The 19,437-nt window shown below is 36.8% G+C and overlaps 1 protein-coding gene across 2 annotated transcripts in view; it reads right to left on the bottom strand.

The window, feature by feature from the left end:
* Positions 1 to 4,891: 4,891 nt before the first annotated feature.
* The window catches only part of Fam149a (family with sequence similarity 149 member A), a 54,029-nt gene continuing 39,483 nt past the window's right edge, over positions 4,892 to 19,437 (bottom strand). For both annotated transcript variants that reach the window (XM_021729026.3, XM_013360311.4), the window contains exons 9-14: positions 18,081 to 18,184; positions 17,379 to 17,588; positions 14,476 to 14,596; positions 13,093 to 13,221; positions 12,905 to 12,983; positions 4,892 to 5,689 (exon numbers count right to left, since the gene is read on the bottom strand). In XM_021729026.3, the coding sequence (XP_021584701.2) occupies positions 5,616 to 5,689; positions 12,905 to 12,983; positions 13,093 to 13,221; positions 14,476 to 14,596; positions 17,379 to 17,588; positions 18,081 to 18,184 (717 nt within the window). In that variant the 3' untranslated portion in view covers positions 4,892 to 5,615. The remainder of the gene's footprint in view (positions 5,690 to 12,904; positions 12,984 to 13,092; positions 13,222 to 14,475; positions 14,597 to 17,378; positions 17,589 to 18,080; positions 18,185 to 19,437) is intronic.

Raw genomic sequence — 19,437 nt, 5'->3', positions numbered from 1 at the left:
CGCATGTGTGCATGCGGGGGTAATGACATCTATTTTTTTTTAAAAAATAATATCCAATTGAATTTAACATAAAAATCAATATGAAGAGAATTGACACTTTATAATACTGAGTCTTCCAATTCATGAGTGTGATACATCACTTAATTTATTTGGCTCTTCTTTAGTTTCTTCCATAAATGTTTTGTAGCTTTCTTTGAGGAGGTCTTGTAATAGCAAATTCTTAGATGTCGACTTGGTTATGGTGCCCAGCCATTTGGTCAAAGTGTATATAGTACTTGCCTAGCATGAGTGAGGCTCTGGGTTCAATCCTCAGCATCACAAAGGAAAAAAAAAAACATTAACCTCAACATAGTTTTCCTGTTTACCAACTTTCTTTCTCATATTGCCTTTGTGTGTACCTCCAAATATCTATTCCTTGGCCATTACAATTTTTATGATCCTCAGTAGGAAGAGAGGTTTTCTTTAAAGGTCATTGTCTTAGACCATTTTCTCTTGCTATAACCAAATACCATAGACTGGGTAATTTATAAAGAATAAAGTTTTGGCCTTGGGTTGTGGCTCAGTAGTAGAGCACTTGCCTAGTACCTGTGAGGCACTGGGTTTGGTCATCAACACCACATTAAAATCAATAAAGTATTCAATTAGATGTTTTAAAAAATAATAAAGGTTTATTTGACTCATGGTTTGGGGTGTTGGGAAGTTCAAGTTTGAGGATCTACTTGATGGCAGGGACTCTGTAGAATCCTGAGGTAGCACAGGGCATCACATGGCAAGATAGGGTAAGTGTGCTAGCTCAAGACTCTTCTAAAAAAAGTCACTAATTGCACCATAGGGGCCCTGCCATTATGACCTCATCTAATCCTAATTACATCCCAAAGGTTCCAATTCCAAATACCACTAACACATGTCTTTAGGGATAAGGTTTCCAATACAATCAATTTGGGGGACATACTCAAACCTTGCAATTACCGAGATTTTCCATCTGGCTAAATCTTTTGGTCAATTCTTCATTTTATATAAATTGACTTATCAACAGCATTCCAGGTCTTGTCCCTTCTTTGAAACACTTTTCTCTCCATTTAACTTTGAGGATTCCACATTATCTTGATTTTGACTTCCCTTCACCAGCCGTTCATTCTCAGTGTACTATGCTGGTTTTTCTTCACATCCTAGACCTGCAGACTTGACATGCTCAAATCTCAGAAGTTTATTAATCTGTTCTCCTTCCCTACTTTTCTACACTCACTGTCTGTCTACACTGACAAGGTATCTCATCCATTTTATACCTATGGACTGTACAGACAGTTCCTGACTTATGATGACTGCACAGAATTTTTCAACTATATAATGATACAAAAGCACACTGATTCCAAAGAAAACAGAATTTGAACTTTAAATCTTGAATATTTCTTGGCTTGCAATATGCTACAGAATATTCATGTGATGCTGGGAGTGGCAAGCTACTGTGCCCAGCCAGTCACGCAACCATGAGAGTCAATAACCCTAATGTGTAGTGCACGCATTACCAGGTTTTATTTGGATGCAAGTATTAAAAAAAAAAGTACATGAGATGGTCGATATGTTATTATGAATGAGGCTTTGTGTTAGATGATTTTTTTCCCAACTCAATGCTAATGTAACTACTGTGAGAACATTTAAGACAGGCTGGGATAAGCTATGTTGTTTGGTAGGTTAGGTATATTAAATGCATTTTTGACTTATGATATTTTGGATTTATGATAGTTTTATCAGGATTTAAGCCCATTGTAAGTTTAGGAGCACCTGTAAAAGCAACAATTCCCAAATTATATCTCCAGTCTACACCTCCTCTCCAAACCCCAGCTACAGATATCTGAAGATGTCAGCTACAGTGGTACTCGGTCACATTGCCTTGTTTTGTTTCTCCATATCATTTATTGCTAGCTGACCTTATAGTATTTTTGTATACGCTTGTTTATGGCATATCTCCTTTACTAAAATCTAAATTCTTTTATAGCAAAACTTTTATTCAGTCCAATTCTGAGAACACTTTACACAAACATGGAATTAATATTTTATGAAACAATAAGTTCATGATGATTTTAAGTAGAGATGTCATCTTCTGAAACAGAGATATAGTGGAGTATTTATAAATGAACTAAACTTTCACAGATATGTATGTTTATATATTTTGAATTCACTGGGCAAGGCTTGTTATGTGGTTAGAAATGATTGAATGAATGCCTGTGTATTAGAAATTGTAAAATAGATAGGTGTATAAATTATATAAAAATTGAGAGTGTAAAGGTGCTTTTACAAATGCAATGAATTTTTAAAAACTTTCAACACTTTGATATTTCATTAAAAGTTAAAGAATTAAAAATCCTGCACAATGATCTATAGTCATAAGAAAACAATGAAAATAAAAAATATACTGAAATGATTTATATATAGAAATGTACATCTCAATATGGTATAGAAATTCCACTCTAGGTCAGAACAATATATATGAATACTTCCTTTTATATTAAATTTATAAAATCTAACAGTTTTCTGTGATATTTTAGACTTTCCTAGATTATTTTAAATTTTCTCCATTCCTTCTTTGGTTTTGGGTGATCTCAGAAATAATTAAATTTGCCTCTTTGCAATTTTTTAGCAGAAAAATTCTAAGATTCTTTTATCAAAATAGGTAGTTGTGGAAATGCTTCTCTAATTTTTATTTTATTAGTTTAAAAGCACCATCCTTGATATAAGGATTATGTACTAACCTTTCAATCCCATTTAGCCTATAAATAAAATATCTTTTACACAAGTGGAAAAAAATTGCTATGAGATAGCACTTTTAGAATCAATAAGAGAACCAAGTCCTTATGCAATCTCTAACAGCACTTGATCTTCTAATCTAAATGTTTAGAAGATAAAGTTCACTATCATTGTATTTGGTTCTATTTTTCAAAGTACTTTTTACCATTATAAAAATAATAAAGAGATTCAGTGATTTTCTAGGAAAAAAGAATTTATCTTGGATGCCCAATCTCTTTGTTAGGTAGGCTGCCTGTCTGCCATCTCCCTTGTGAGATATTTGGGCTGAATAGGGAAGCAGTTGGATGGTGTCTAGAGATTAATATAAAGTTGCTTGAAGGGCTGGGAGAGAGCGGAATGGACAGCTCTTCTAGCAGCTCTGGGGGACCGGAGAGCAACTTATGAGGGATTCTGCAAACAGGGGTTCCAGACCACTCACCCATCTAGAAATTACTCAGGCTGGACAACTGATGAACCAAGACTGGTGTTTTCTCTTAGATCTGTTTCCATAGCTCATGTTGAGTAATTTAGAAAATTTTCAAAATGCTTTGGTCTTCTTGGTGTGAGAAACGAAGCATTAGCAATATTCACTGGAGTTAGAGAGTTGAGCTCCGTAGACTAGCCACCCCCAAAGAGGTAAAAAGATACTGGTCCTTCTCATTTCCACTTCCTAACATGTTCCCTGGCTATAAATATGGAGTGGTGCATATAATGGAGAAATCATCAAATGGAGGCAAGACTCTAGGCCCATTTTTACTTGTTATTCTGTGATTTAGAAAAACAAAACCAAAAACACTAATACTAATCTCAGCATGCTTTTTTTAAAATAGACACAATATCTTTATTTGATTTGTTTATTTTTATGTGGTGCTGAGGATTGAACCCAGTGCCTCATATGTGCAAGGCAAGTGCTCTACCCCAACCCCTCAGCATACTTTTTAATTTCCAAACATCTTTAACAGAAAATGATCCTCACCCCTCATAGGCAGAAATGTCTGAAAATAATTTGTCACACATTTATGTGATACACGTTTTTATGTGTTGCGAGCTATATGTAAATTATGGGTTTGTTTGAGCCATTAAGGCAGGGAAGTTGCTTTTCTGGAAACTCCTGGGTGAAATCCCTAGGGTTCAAGAAATCCCAGGTCATACTGGCACCCTGCCTTACCTCACAGCCTTAGGATCAAACAACACCACCCAGAGATGGGCATAACCTGCCTAGGGCAACCTGTTTATCTCCACTCTTATCCTGTCCCCAAGGAAGGAGATCCCTATGGATCCCCTTTGGTCTGTACCGCTATAAATAAAGCAAGCACTGGCTTTTATCTCATTGTTAGGAGCCAGACCCATCATGTCTGCTCAACCCGACACACCCCTGCTTTGAAACTATATAATTCTTGCCTTTTTGTCTTTATTTCTTTTTTTTTTTTTTTTTTTTAAAGAGAGAGTGAGAGAGGAGAGAGAGAGAGAGAGAGAATTTTTAATATTTATTTTTTAGTTCTCGGCGGACACAACATCTTTGTTGGTATGTGGTGCTGAGGATCGAACCCGGGCCGCACGCATGCCAGGCGAGCGCGCTATCGCTTGAGCCACATCCCCAGCCCGTCTTTATTTCTTAATATACTACTTTCGTAGCTTTTGTTTCACAGCCAGCCCATCTCCCTGACCTTTACCCATTCCCTCCATCACACTGGGCATGGTCGAGACTTGTGTATAAAGTTTAACTTGGATTAGTGAAAATCAGATTGATAAGGTACAATTATCTGGTAGCAAAGAAAAAATAATGCTGATCTGAGATGAATACAAGGACTTAAGCCACTATAAATTAGCTTTGCCTCCAACTGACATTTCTCCTTTCCATTCCCACTCCATTTTCTACAGTACTGTCAGATAGGGACACTGAGGAAGACAGAGCAGGGCAGGAAGACCTCGGGGGTGGGGGGGTGGGGGGGCATGGAGCTGCTGCTTCAAGCAAATGGGCTGGGTGGGGACTTTACTGCAGAGGTGACATTAGAGCACAGATGAGATGGTGACGATATAAGGACGATGCTGCTGCAAAGCTTTCTCTCCAGTGCATGGACACTCAGTTGAAATAATGAGGATGAAGCCATATAGAACCAGTTTTAATTATGTTTTGTATTCAGCTTTAAAAATATATAAATGTGGGGACTTTCAAATGCAAGGCCTGGCTTTGAAATAAAAACTAGTAACACACAGTTGGCTTAAAATTAATTAGCCACTGACGATGCACAAAGAAGCTCATGATTAAAGCACTTTTAAACATATATAACAAAGTCAGCACCATGACTAGAATAATCAGAATCTTTTCCAAATGGGACAGATTATCTCAAACACAATTTTACTAGTTTTCAAGGAAGGAAGTTATATCTATTAGTGATTAGGATTTTGATGGAATTATTAAGAGAATGAGATTTTAAAAATTAAGGTACAAAGTTACAAAATGGCATAGACCTAGATAATATATATCATATATATTATTCGAGTGTGCATATAGGCACACACTCTGTGTGCGTTAACTGATAGAATGATGGAATTGAAACACATATTAGATCTTCTGAGCAAAGCCTGAAGAACCTCAGGAATGCTCCCAGTAAAGAAGATTAGTGACTTTGACTTTCATGCTCTTTAGAATGTAAGGTATTCAAATGAAATTACTTATTTTATTTGCATTTCACTCAGGTAGCCTAACATTGCAGACTGTCAGATAAACAGATAAATAGTATAATACTTGTTCTTCCACTTTTCAAGTGAAAAATGGTATGCTGAGGCTTTGGATGCTCCAGTGAGTCCATGGTTCTGGTGAATTAATATCAAGATGCCACTTGGAACCTCTTTCTTGAAGTCACAGTTGTCCTCTGAAAAGATTTAGGCAAATATTGTGAACCTGAAACACAAACCAGAAAGTAATTCTCATTAGAATGTTAAAAGTTCAACCTCTCAAGAGGATTGTTTTGTACATTCCATGTAGATGATACTTTTTAAAAAATATTTTTATTAGTTGTTGATGAATTTTTAAATATTTATCTATTGGTATGTGGTGCTGAGAATCGAACCCCAGTGCCTCACACATGCTGGGCAAGCACTCTACCACTGAGCCACAAACCCAGCCCAAGATGATACTTTTTAAAAAGGAAAAAAAAAAATTTTTTTGGTGCTGGGAATTGAATCCAGGGCCTTGTGCATGTGATACAAGCACTATACCAACTGAGCTATATCCCCAGCCCCGCCAAAAAATATTTTAATGTTTCCTCTTCTACCAACCAGGCAATTCTTATATACGAAGACTGTCATTTGGATTCCTGAGAAAAAGAAAGGGTTATTATTATTATTATTATTATTATTTTTCCTGCCCAAGTATAAATGGAAAGCTAAGTTAATAACTCCTGGTGCTTCTTGACTTGGAAGCAAAGAGAACAAGGAGGCCAAGTGCCTGCTTGTCAGAGAAAAAGAAAATAAGCCTTAGAAACCCTTATGTACCCCTGGTTGCTTCTACAGAAATGAGAACAATCTCTGACCATCAATGACATCAGAGTTATTGATAAGAGAAGACACTGACTAAGTATTTGGTGAAAGATTAGGAGTGTAAAATTTAAAACTGATTCAGAGCCCAGCTCTCTTACCTCCTCTCATTTTTTGAGCATCCAAAAAACCTATTAGACATGTCCACTTGTGCTGCAGTAAACATCTCCAAAACTGAGTTCCTCAAAATTCCTTCAGTTCCTTCTTTTGATACCAATGCTACTGGTCGTCCACAGAATCTCAGTTGACAGCCTTCATTCCTTTCTCACACCTCATGTGCTGTTCATCTCCTCTGGGAAGCCCCTCTGCACCCATTACTGCCTGAAGATTGAGCTAGGTGATCCTGATCACCTCTCATGACCATTTCCATCATCTTCCCCATAAGACCGAAAGATCCTTGAAGCACAAACCAAAGCATTCTGATGTTTTTGTGTTTGTTTGCTGTGTGTGTGTGTGTGTGTGTGTGTGAAAGAGAGAGAGAGAGAGAGAGGGAGGGAGGGAGGGGGAGGGGGGAGGTGTTGAAGATCAAACTAAGGGCCTTAAACATGGTAGGCAAGTGCTGTGCCACTGAGCCACACCCCCACACCCCCAGATCCATCCTCGATATTTTGAATCTTGGCCCTTATATCAGAACCTAGCACAGGGTGAGACTTTCCTGGTATATTGTTACTGAATAATAAACAAATCAGTGCTTACTTTCCCCCTACCATCTACAACTATGTTAAAAGTAATACGTTATAATGCAGCACAGTGGCCACTTACAGGAATCTCATTGTCACTAAAAATGATGGGTAACACTGCTAAGGAACATAAAAAGCAACATAAGCCACAGCAGCCTAGAGATATTAGTATAAGAGAAAAACTTCAAAGGACTAAAGAATCCCTGACATCACTATGCTATAAAACTGTAGAAAGGCTGATTTTTAAAAAAATATTTGGGTTTTTTTTTTTTTAGTTGTAGGTGGACACAATATCTTTATTTCATTTTTATCTGGTGCAGAGGTTGGAACCCAGTGTCTCACCCATGCTAGGTAAGCTCTCTACCACTGAGCCACAAACCCAGCCCCCGAAAGGCTAATATTAACGGTGATAAATCTGTTATATAATGCTTAAAATTTACCTATTTTTAAAATTTCCCTTAACACCATACATTATCCTTGACATTTAAGATTATTTATGATACGAATGGCTTATAATTCTGATCAAGTAGTACATGCCTGGCATCTAGCTATGTCCTTTTCATAGATTTTCCAAAAACTATTTTATCCATATAATCTGTTATAAAAAAAGAAACTGATGTTCAGAGAGGTTAGGACTTTCTTAGGACTGCACATCTTGTCAGTGTAGAACCCAGCAGATTTCAGAACAGCACACCTCACATGATCAGTACTGCCTCCATGGGAAAAAAAAAAATGTTGGTATTAGTTTGAAAATCAAATTATCCCGGCCTGCATTCCAACTCTAATTTTATTAATCAAAAACATACTAGGCTGAAAATATATCTGGAAAGTTTTAGGATAGAAAATAATTAGCAAATCTGTGTTCATTTTCTCAAACACTGTTATCACTAGCTTTTCAAAGATAATATAGGATAAGGGTTTCATTTAAAAGAAAAGCACAAAAACTTGATTGCAGAATGGATTTTCATTTTTTTTTTTTAATGAAAATGAGACCCCAGTTCATTAAGAGCACTGATCCATTTTCTCCTTTCCACCCTGTGGCCCCTGCTGGTATGTGCAGGTTTTCTTTTGATAGAATTTCTGAAGGTAGAGCCACAGATCATGGACACTTGCTATTTTCTTCTACATGGTCAAAATAGGCCTATTAAGGTAGATAACCTTCAATTTCATTTTCTGAAACTTAAAGTTTTGCAAATTACATCATTATCTTTATGTGTAAAAACTGCTGACCTGTCGAGGTCAAGCCTGGCAGCCTACATCCACCCACATTGGCCTATGTGGGTCCCAGGTACACCAGGCACAATCCACCCATCCCCCGGCGGGGCAGACACCCTCCAGAGCCTAGCCTCTGGCGCAGGACTGCCACTTCGAACCATCCGACTACCTAGGGAGGTCAAGCCCAGCGACCTAGATCCATCTACTCCAACTTGGGCAGGACCCAGATCCAGGATGCCAGGACACTATAATAACAGAACCCATGAACAGCGAAGTTGATGAAATATTAGAGAAGGAGTTCATATAACAAGCTCTGAAAGAAAATGAATGCCAACCAAGAATCTTATATTCAGAAAAACTAAGCTTTATATTTGATGATGAAATAAAAACCTTTCATGATAAACAAAAGTTAAAAAGAATTACAATTAGAAAGCCTGCATCCTCAGCAAAATATTCCAAAAAGAGGAAATGAAAAACAATAATGAAAATCAACAAAGGGAGTGATTACATTTTAGAAAAATCAGAAAAAAAACTAAATAGAGGAGAAACCAACACACATTAAATATCAAAAATAAACAAAAATGGCTAGGAATACAAATCATGTTTCAATAATAACCCTGAATGTTAATGGCTTAAACTCACCAATCAGAAGACATAGACTAGCAGATTGGATCAAAAAAAAAAAAAAGACCCAAAAATATGCTGTCTCCAAGAGACTTATCTCATAGAAAAAGACACACACAGACTGAAGGTGAAGGGTTGGGAAAAATCATACCACTCACATGAACCACGGAAGCAAGCAGGGGTTTCCATCCTCATATCAAATAAAGCAGACGTCAAACTAAAGTCAGTCAAAAAGGATGAAGAAGGACACTACATACTGATCAAGGGAACCATACACCAACAAGACTTAACAATTATAAATATATGTGCCCCAAACAATGAGCATCTACATTCATCAAACAAACTCTTCTCAAGTTCAAGAATCAAATAGACCACAACACAATAATTTTGGGTGACTTTAACACACCTCTTTCATCACTAGATAGATCTTCCAAACAAAAGCTGAACAAAGAAACTATAAAACCCAATAATACAATCAATAATTTAGACTTAACTGATATATATCGAATAATTCATCCTTCAACAAGAGACTACACTTTCTTCTCAGCAGTATATGGATCCTTCTCTAAAACAGACCAAATATACCACAAAGAAACTCTTAGCAAATATAAAAAAGTAGAGATACTACCCTCTACATTCTATCAGATCATAATGGAATGAAATTAGAAATCAATGATAAAATAAAAAATAAAATCCACTCCAATACCTGGAGACTAAACCATATGCTACTGAATGAACAGTGGGTTACAGAAGACATGAAGGAGGAGATTAAAAAAATTTTAGAGGTGAATGAGAACATAGATACAACATATCAAAATCTCTGGGACACTATGAAAGCAGTTCTAAGAGGAAAGTTCATTGCATGGAGTTCATTCTTTCAAAGAAGAAAAAGTCAACAAATAAATGACTTAACATTACATCTCAAAGCCCTAGAAAAAGAGGAACAAATCAACACCCAAAAGCAGCAGAAGATAGGAAATAATTAAAATCAAAGCTTAAATCAATGAAATTTAAACAAAAGAAACAACTGAAAAAATTGACAGAACAAAAGTTGGTTCTTTGAAAAAAATAAATAAAATTGACAGACCCTTAGCCATGCTGAGAATCAAAGAGATAACTCAAATCACTAATGTAGGTGATGAAAAAGGAAATATCACAACAGGCACTACAGAAAAACAGAAGATAATTAGAAATTATTTTGAAAACCTGTACTCCAGTAAAATGGAAAATATTGAAGGCATCGACAATTTTCTAGAGTCATATAATTTGCCCAAATTGAATCAGGTTGATATACACAATTTAAACAGGTCAATTTCAAGTGATGAAATAGTAGACACCATCAAAAGTCTACCAACCAAGAAAAGCCCAGGACTGGATGGATAAACAGCCATGTTCTTCTACAAGACCTTTAAAGAAGAATTAATACCAATACTCTTCAATTTATTTCAGGAATAGAAAAAGAGGCAGCACTTCCAAACTCATCCTATGAGGCTAATATTACTCTGATTCCAAAACCAGGCAAAGACACAACAAAAAAGGAAAACTTCAGACCAATATCTCTAATGAACATAGATGCAAAAATTCTCAGGGAGATTCTGGCAAACCAAATACAAAAATATATCAAAAAGATCGTGCACCATTGATCAAGTAGGATTCATCCCAGGGATGCAAGGTTGGTTCAACATACAGAAACCAATAAATGTAATTATCACATCAATAGACTTAAAGATAAGAATCATACATCATCTAAATAGATGCAGAAAAAGCATTTGACAAAATACAGCACCCCTTTATGTTCAAAAAATTAGGGATAACAGGAACATATTTCAACATCATAAAGGCTATCTATTCTAAGCCCCAGGCCAATATCATTCTAAATGGAGAAAAATTGAAGGCATTCACTCTAAAAACTGGAACAAGACAGGGATACCCTGTTTCAGGACTTCTATTTAACATACTTCTTGAAACACTGGCCAGAGAATTAGAGAGATGAAAGAAAGGGATACACATTGGAAAAGAAGAACTCAAATTGGCACTATTTGCTGATGATATGATTCTATATCTAGAAAACCCTAAAAGTTCCACCAGAAAACTTCTAGAACTATTAAATGAATTCAGCAAAGTAGCAGGATACAAAATCAACACCCATAAATCAAAGGCTTTTCTGTATATCAGTGGCGAATCGTCAGAAAGGGAAACAAGGAAAATTACCCCATTTACAATAGCCTCAAAAAAAAAAAATACTTGGGAATCAACTTCAAGAAAGAGTGAAAGATCTTTATAATGAAAATTAGAGAACCCTAAAGAAAGAAGTCAAAGAAGACCTTAGAAGATGGAAAGATCTACCTTGTTCTTGGATAGGCAGAATTAATATTATCAAAAGGACCATAATTCCAAAAACACTACACAGATTTAATACAATTCTGATCAAAATCTCAATGACATTCCTTATAGAAATAAAAAGCAATCATGAAATTCATCTGGAAAAATAAGAGACCCAGAACAGATAAAGCAATCCTTCCCAGGAAGAGTGAAAAAGGCAGCATCAGACCTTAAACTATACTACAGAGTAACAATAACAGAAACAATAACAGAAACAGCATGGTGTTGGCACCAAAACAGACTGGTAGACCAGTGGTACAGAATAGAGGACACAGAGACTAACCCACAAAATTACAATTATCTTATATTAGACAAAGGTGCCCAAAACATGCACTGGAGAAAAGATAGCCTCTTCAACAAATGGTGCTGGGAAAACTGGAAATCCATATGTAACAAAATGAAATTAAACCCCTATCTCTTACCATGCACAAAACTCAACTGAAAATGGATCAAGGACTCAGGAATAAAACCAGAGACCCTATATCTAATAGAAGAAAAAGTAAGCCCTAATCTCTATCATGTGGGATTAGGTCCCAACTTCCTTAATAAGACTCCTGTGGCACAAGAATTAAGATCAAATATCAATAAATGGGATGGACTCAAACTAAAAAGTTTCTTCTCAGCAAAAGAAACAATCTGTGAGGTGAATAGACAGCCTATATCTTGGGAGCAAATCTTTACCCCTCACACATCAGAGAGCACTAATCTCTAGGGTATATAAAGAACTCAAAAAGCTAAACACCAAAAAAACAAATAACCTAATCAATAAATGGGCCAAGGACATGAACAGACACTTCTCAAAAGATGATACACAATCAATCAACAAATACATGAAAAAAAATGTTTATTAGCACTAGCAATTAGAGAAATCCAATCAAAACTACTCTAAGATTTCATCTCACTCTAGTCAGAATGGCAGCTATTTATTATGAAGACAAACAACAATAAGTGTTGGCGAGGATGTGGGGAAAAACGTACACTCATACATTGCTGGTGGGACTGCAAATTGGTGCAGCCAATATGGAAAGCAGTACAGAGATTCCTTGGAAAATTGGGAATGGAACCACCATTTGACCCAGCTGTCCCTCTCCTTGGTCTATACCCAAAGGACTTCAGAACAGCATACTATATGGAAAAAACATTTGACAAAATACAGCACATCAATGTTTATAGCCACTGTGGAGCCAACCTAGATGCCCTTCAATAGATGAATGGATTAAAAAATGTGGCATATATACACAATGAAATATTACTCAGCAATAAAAATAAAAAGAGAATAAAATCATGACATTTGCAGGTAAGTGGATGGAGAGAAGATAATGCTAAGTGAAACTAGTCAATATCAAAAAACCAAATGCCAAATGTTTTCTTTGATATAAGGAGGTTGATTCATAGTGGGATAAGGAGAGGGAGCATGGGAGGAATAGACGTACTCTAGATAGGACAGAGGGGTTGGAGGGGAAGGGAGGGGACATGGGGTTATAAGTAATGGTGAAATGTGATGATCATTGTTATCCAAAGTACATGTATGAAAACATGAATTGGTGTGAATATACATTGTATACAACAAGTGATATGAAAAATTGTGCTCTATATGTGTAATAAGAATTGTAATGCTTTCTGCTGTCATATATAAACTAAAAAATAGTTTTAGGTTAAAAAAAAAAGAAAATACTGACCTATCAAAATACTTTGACCTGTCCATGTGTGACCAGCAAATTCCATCTGTGTCAGTGAACCTTTTCGAGGTGTATCCGACTGTTAAGAAGAAAATAAAATGAGGGAAGAGCTTTATTTAAAAAATATATATCTTTTTTGTTGTGTTTTGTTTTGTTCTAATCAAAGTTATGGTTAACAGCAGACCTACCCGGAATGTATGGGTTGTGTTGGGCCTTGAAAGTTGTTCCAGGGTAATGGTTTTTTCTCGAAGAGGGGATCTTTCTATGCCATCAGGCATTGCACTTGACACGTGGTTTTGGGGATACCTTCCCCTGTACTGAATGAAGAATAATACATTCCTTAGAAAGACAAAACAACATCTCTGGATGCTTCAATCATTCACTTATTTATTCAGTGAGTTACTTACTTTAAAATACTTATTTCAATTTGCCAAATACAAGGACTTCTAAATATCCACATGTTTTAATTACATCAGTCCCCCCAAAAGGTAATGCCATAATAGGTAAATAGGTATCAAAAACCTTAACCACACAAAATTCTTAACAGTAAATTATGTTAGAAATGCAATTCTGGGCTTGGGAAGCGTTTGCCTTGTTTTATTATTTCATCCTCAGGTTACACATTCAAGCTTTGCCACTCTGGCCTTCTGGGGACAGGTTCTATTGCTGTGATTAAGGTGGCAGAAAAGAATGTGAGAGAAAACCCTAACTTAGTGTTTTGTTTTGTTTTGTTTTGTTTTTTTCTCTTTCTGCCCTATGCTCCTGTAACGGTCGTCCTTTCATGTTTCCTACAAAAGACACAAATTACTTGTTTCAGAGTGAGGCGTGTGGATCATTGTAAATCTGTGAGAAACCTGGTTACCCCTACTACCAAGAGCATGGGTGCACTGAGCTTGAGTGAGAAAGACACTGCCTCTGTACTGCAATAAATATGGCAAAAATCAGCTGCAAAAATGAGAGCTGATAAAAATGATAAAGGTAGGGCTGAGGTTGTGGCTCAGTGGCAGAGCGCTTGCCTCGCACGTGTGAGGCACTGGTTCAATCCTCAGCACCACATACAATAAATGAATAAAAAAGGTTTAAAAAAATTGACAGGGATAATAATTTACTGAGCTCCTAGTTTACGTCAGTCATTATATCGTACATTTAAAATGTATGCGTTCATCTAATCCTTCTAACAATTTCTTGAGACAGGAATTGTTATAGATGAAAAAACTAAGGTTCAGGGAGATGAAAGCAAACTTGTACCAAATCAGTGTGTCTGCACAGCAGGATGGAGACATGGCTCTGCCTGTCCCTTGTCCTAATCTCCATGTTCTTTTCTTCGTTGTCTATCTCCTTGACACCTGAACTTTCTGTTTTAGCTCAAGACCAATTTTTATATCATCCCCCTCTAAAGTCTCATGAGCCATTTATATTCTAGAAGTGGATTATGAAGACATTTTGGATGCAGCCAAGAAGAGCATTCTCTTATGTTCTGACTTCTCTTAGAAGTGCCAGGATTGTTCTGGTTTACTTGTTTTCCCACAGATTAACTAAAACGGTTGCACTTATAATGAAATCTGTCTTACAGAAACAGAGCGGGATCCGGAAACAGCTGTGATCTGCTCCCCAGCCTCCGAGCCTATTGGGGGCAACCTGCTCCAGGAGGTTTGAACCGGTGCGGAAGACACATGGTCTAGGCCAGTTTGCCTGTGAACACAACAACATGCATCTGAGTACCCAAGTGCGGAGGGGTCAGCCCCTAGCAGGCAATTCCAATCTGAGCTGCCAATCACGATCTGCCTTCCAAAAGCAATGTTCAAGGAAAACACGCCATGCTTCAGGGAGATGGGAGATGAGACAGGGACCAGCAGCTCCAGTCACACTGCCCCTATTTAGCAGTGGCTGTCAATCTGGATCACCCAAATGCTCAGCCACACTGGGAACTGTACAGATCGAAGAAAAAATTGAAGATCTAGCTCCTTCCTATGACCAGCTATTGAAAACACAAGTAATTAGAGATCAATGAAATTATATATATTATGACTTATATATATTTAAGAAAAGCATAATCCATAAGAGGCACAATTAATTATCAATGCACAGGGCTTAGATGAAGAAGAATACAGAATTTTATGTGAAGTCATAAAAAGGTGATATGAAATTAGAGGCAAAAAGACATTCTCTGGTAGGAAAACTAAATATCACGAAGATTTCAGTTTTCCAACATTCTTTATAGATTTAACACTATGATGCCCAATGTGTATGCTCTGTTTAAATTTGACACTTCGATTGTAAAGATTATTTGTTTTAAATTTGTACCAAATCAGTGGGTCAAATCACATTGCCCCTATTTAGCAGGGGCTGTCAATCAGCCACTGACTAAATTCTAATAAAAGAAGAGTAATGACAGGAGACTGTCCCTATCAGATAATAACATTCAAAAATTAAATTGGTTTTTGCACAGGAATAGATAAGACATTCTAGAAACAGATTCAAAATTATTTATTCATTAATAACAAAGTCATGAAAGTTATAGTAGGAGACTTTTTAACCTATAAAGCTATAAAGTTTTTAAAAAGTATATGCAGGACCTCAACTTTAGAGACCGAGGGGAAGGAGACTTATATTGCCAGTGGGACTATAAATTTGTACAACTGTTGCAGGAAGTACTTTGGCAAAATATTTCAAGAACCTAAAAAATATCCATAACCTTTGACCTGTTCATTTTCCTTCTAGGATTGTATCATTAGGAAAGAATTTAAGGATATCTTTTTGGAGACTGATATCAAATTATCTCCACTGCACATCATCAAAATGAAAATATAGAAAAGAGTGAAATTTCATAGATAGGGAAATACTTAATAAATTATGATATACCCACATGATGAGTAGTCATTAAAATCATGCTTTTAAAAATATTTGAGAACTGAAATATAAATGATATAATGTTAAGTGAAAAAAAGTCTACAAAAAAGCGCAATATTACACAACAGTAAGGTGGTGTTAGGAAAAAGACAATGGGAAGGAAAGAAAAAATATAATCCTAGACAAAGCTGACAGAAATTTTACCAACCATTGTCATTTCTATATTTCTGTGTGAGAAACATACAAGTGATCTTTGGTTTCTATTCATACTTTTTATATTTTCAACATGTTCCAGGGTGTTTGGTACTTTGATAGTTAGAGAAAAATTTATTTCATAAAATTGAAGTCAATGGCAGGGGTTGTAGCTCATGAGTAGAGTGCCCAAGTGGCACAAATTCGCCCTCAGTTTGAATTTCAGGACCACTACACACACACATACACACACACAAAAAAAAATGCAGAGGACAGACCATAAACATATCAAACCATGCATGGCTGGTGTGTTTGTGAGGCAAAGGAAGATAAGGTTGCCCAGAATTAAAGAGGAGAAGAGAACTAATAGGAAATAGTTATGCATAGTCAAAGAGGGTGAGAGGGATCCCCTCAAAGAAGGCAAAAAATTTTACTCTTCTGCATAAAGCCAGCATTGCTATACATACAGATAGACAGTCTATCTGTGATATTTGAATTCCCAGGATTGGAGCACAATTAGGGAAAATAGTCTAAAAGAGGTCCCTAGCATTGTTAATAGTGGGAGAAAAAAACTTTAAAAATTCTCCTCTATGGAAAGAGGGGCCAAAACATGGAAGGAATGTACAATTGGAGGTATCCAGGGCTCCACTATCAAACTTTCGTCAAACTGATGAAAGTTTGATAGTGGAGCCCTGGAAGACTGGAAGAGAGGAGAGAGCGGTCCGTGCTATTGACACGGGCATAAGCTGAATCAGGTGTGGGGGGCAGCCACGCTGAGACTGAAGGTGGGAGAGATGACTTGAAAGCATGAACAGAAGAGATCCAAATACCACCAGGAATATCTGTCCTAGTGCCTGATGTATATCAGTTGTAAAAGAAAGGTGGTCTAACAAAAAGTTGCAAATGATGCTCTAAATGCATCTTTTGAGAGTCTGGTGATTAATAGTTGGAAGCTGCTCAACCCACCAGCTCCTGAAGGGGATTTCAGTTCAACTCCTCTAAAGCTCAGTCCCTTACAGTAGAAAGTCTATGGCCTAGGGCGGACTCCAAAGCCAAGAGCACTGTGGCTGTCCCCAGCTCTGCCTTCCTGCTGTGATGATGATCCTAGGCAAGTATTCAACTTCTTTCAGCCTGTTTCTTCATCTTAGATTTGAGATAATATGAATACCACTGGAAAGGTTTGTAGTGAGGAATAACTAAGATAATAATGAAAATACATGAAATTTCATTAATAAAATAAATAAATGTATGTACACAGTTACATACAACTATTGGAACAAAATTAGTGTTGAATACTCAAATGAACTTGGAAGAAAAGCATCTAAATAAAATCTGATAGAGGATACTTTGTTCAGAATAATCCATCAATCCTAATTGACAATGTCTCTGCCCTATGACCTTTTGTTTACCAAGATAAAGAAACAAGACTTACAGTTTTGTTCCCCTAAGAATTTCATCACTGTACATATTGGGGGTTTTTATTCTCTGTGAATCTGAAGTAAGAGAAGGCAGCCTCCGGTGCGCTGGTATTTTCCTGGCAGAAGTCTGTAATCTGTGAGTATCTGAGATTCTAGCCAGGCGGAACCGTGTAGAGGACGGAGCACTGGCGCCCATACTAGATGATTTGTCCTCTTGTTCATTTCTAGGGGAGAAAACTCCAGTTAGTTGCTCAGATGTAAGTACTATGAGAAGACTGAACACAACTCTTGGTACCTTCCTCTGTGTCACGCACTATAGTGCCTGGTACCCAGAACATACTCCCAGAGGTACTTGTTAAATGAATGGACAGACTATTGTTTCCATTTCTATACTAATAAATTCATAGGTGAACAAAAATGTCACTTTTTCATTGTTTGTAATCAAATGGTAGCGAAGCCCACAAGCTTAGAAATTCATAACTGCATTGAGCTTTTCTCATCTCTTCTTAATGCAACAGGAATTATGTTGTGATTGATGTCAGAAGAGCCTGCTTTTACCCTGGCTGTACTTCCTCTGGGGTATGCTCAGGCACATCCTGAGCATGGAGTTAAATGGGATTTTCACTGTCCCATGTTCCTGCAGTGTATATACATAAACACTTCCTGTTCTAGCATTTCCAGCATAGGGAAGTGGTTGGGTTCTTCCTCATACGTACTGTGTTCTATCCACAAAATACATAGGTCTCTGCTGGAGTGGTTTTGCTTGAATTGTCATCACACCATTCAAATCGCTGTAGAAATTGTTGGAGAAGCGATGAATCTGAGAAAAGTTAAAAAAAAAAAAGAGTAAAACAATATTCCAATCATCAATGCCTGTCAAATCTTCAGAAAACAAATGGTACAAACTGGCTAAATTTTAAAAAAAAATAATCAAGGGACCATATTTTATACTGCATACTAAACAAAGTGGAAAATACTATATTGAACTTATCAGAGCAGTTTGAAGAGACCAAAAACTACAAGAAGCAGGCAGAAACTCCAAAAGTTTCTCTCAAACAGTAAAAAGCAAAGAAGCTTATTGTAAAGCCCTTACTCTAGAAAGCAAAATAAGGCTGCAAGGCTTAGATACTGTTTAACTCACTGCTCCCCAAACCACAAGCCCTGTTCAGGGATGAGTTTTGCCAGTCTTACACAGGCATTCTGCTTATTTGCACCTATGTTAAGTGTGCCTCTTTTTGTATTTTTTCAGTTTAACAAATCTTACTATCATTTAGGAATTGGTGTATGTCTTATTCTACTTTGTAAAAGGTATATTTTTCCTCTGAACCCTACAGCACTTATGAGCTAAAGCATATCTATTATAAAATATAATACATTAGAGGTAATTAGCATCTGATTATAATAAAAGCTAAGAGTTATGAAGTGCCTATTCCATGCTACACACTATAATAAGTGTCATATCTCCTTTAATTCTCACAGCTTCCTACTGCATAGGTAACATATTAAAGTTGAGATTTTGAGAGAAAATGACTGATTTGAGATCATAATGCTAATGAATGGTATCATCAAGTTTCAAAGTTGGATTCTAATAAGCAAAGCTCGAACTCTCATTCTCATTACTATCAATAATATTGGCTCTGTGCACGCACATGCGCACGTGTGGTGTGTGTGTGTGTACATGCATTCAGTATGGCTTGACTCCTTCCAACTGGTCTGTAAATGGCACATAGCTCAAGACCAGGAATCTTGTCTGATTCCTTTTCTCTGGTCTCCCACATAAGAAGGTCTGTGTGGAACATGAAGTCCAAACTCCCTAGCATATCCAAGATCTCCCATGAACAGGCCCATCCTTTCCAGCCTCACCTGCTACTAGATCTATGAATGAGCATGAAATTCAAGAACAGTGTATCAGGTGGTTATATATGGTTATAAATCTTAATTCAAACTTCTCACATCTTTCTAGAATTTGATCCTCACAACCATATCTTAGCGTATTATTCTCCTTGTTACACAGATAAGTAGTTTAAAGCTCAGGAAGTTAACATGTCCAAAATAATACTCAGCCCAGACCTC

This window comes from Ictidomys tridecemlineatus, chromosome 14 (genome assembly GCF_052094955.1).
Source record: "Ictidomys tridecemlineatus isolate mIctTri1 chromosome 14, mIctTri1.hap1, whole genome shotgun sequence".
Classification (NCBI taxonomy): domain Eukaryota; kingdom Metazoa; phylum Chordata; class Mammalia; order Rodentia; family Sciuridae; genus Ictidomys; species Ictidomys tridecemlineatus.
The sequence above is the reverse complement of the archived record's forward strand: the minus strand, read 5'-3'. Positions and strand labels throughout refer to the sequence as shown.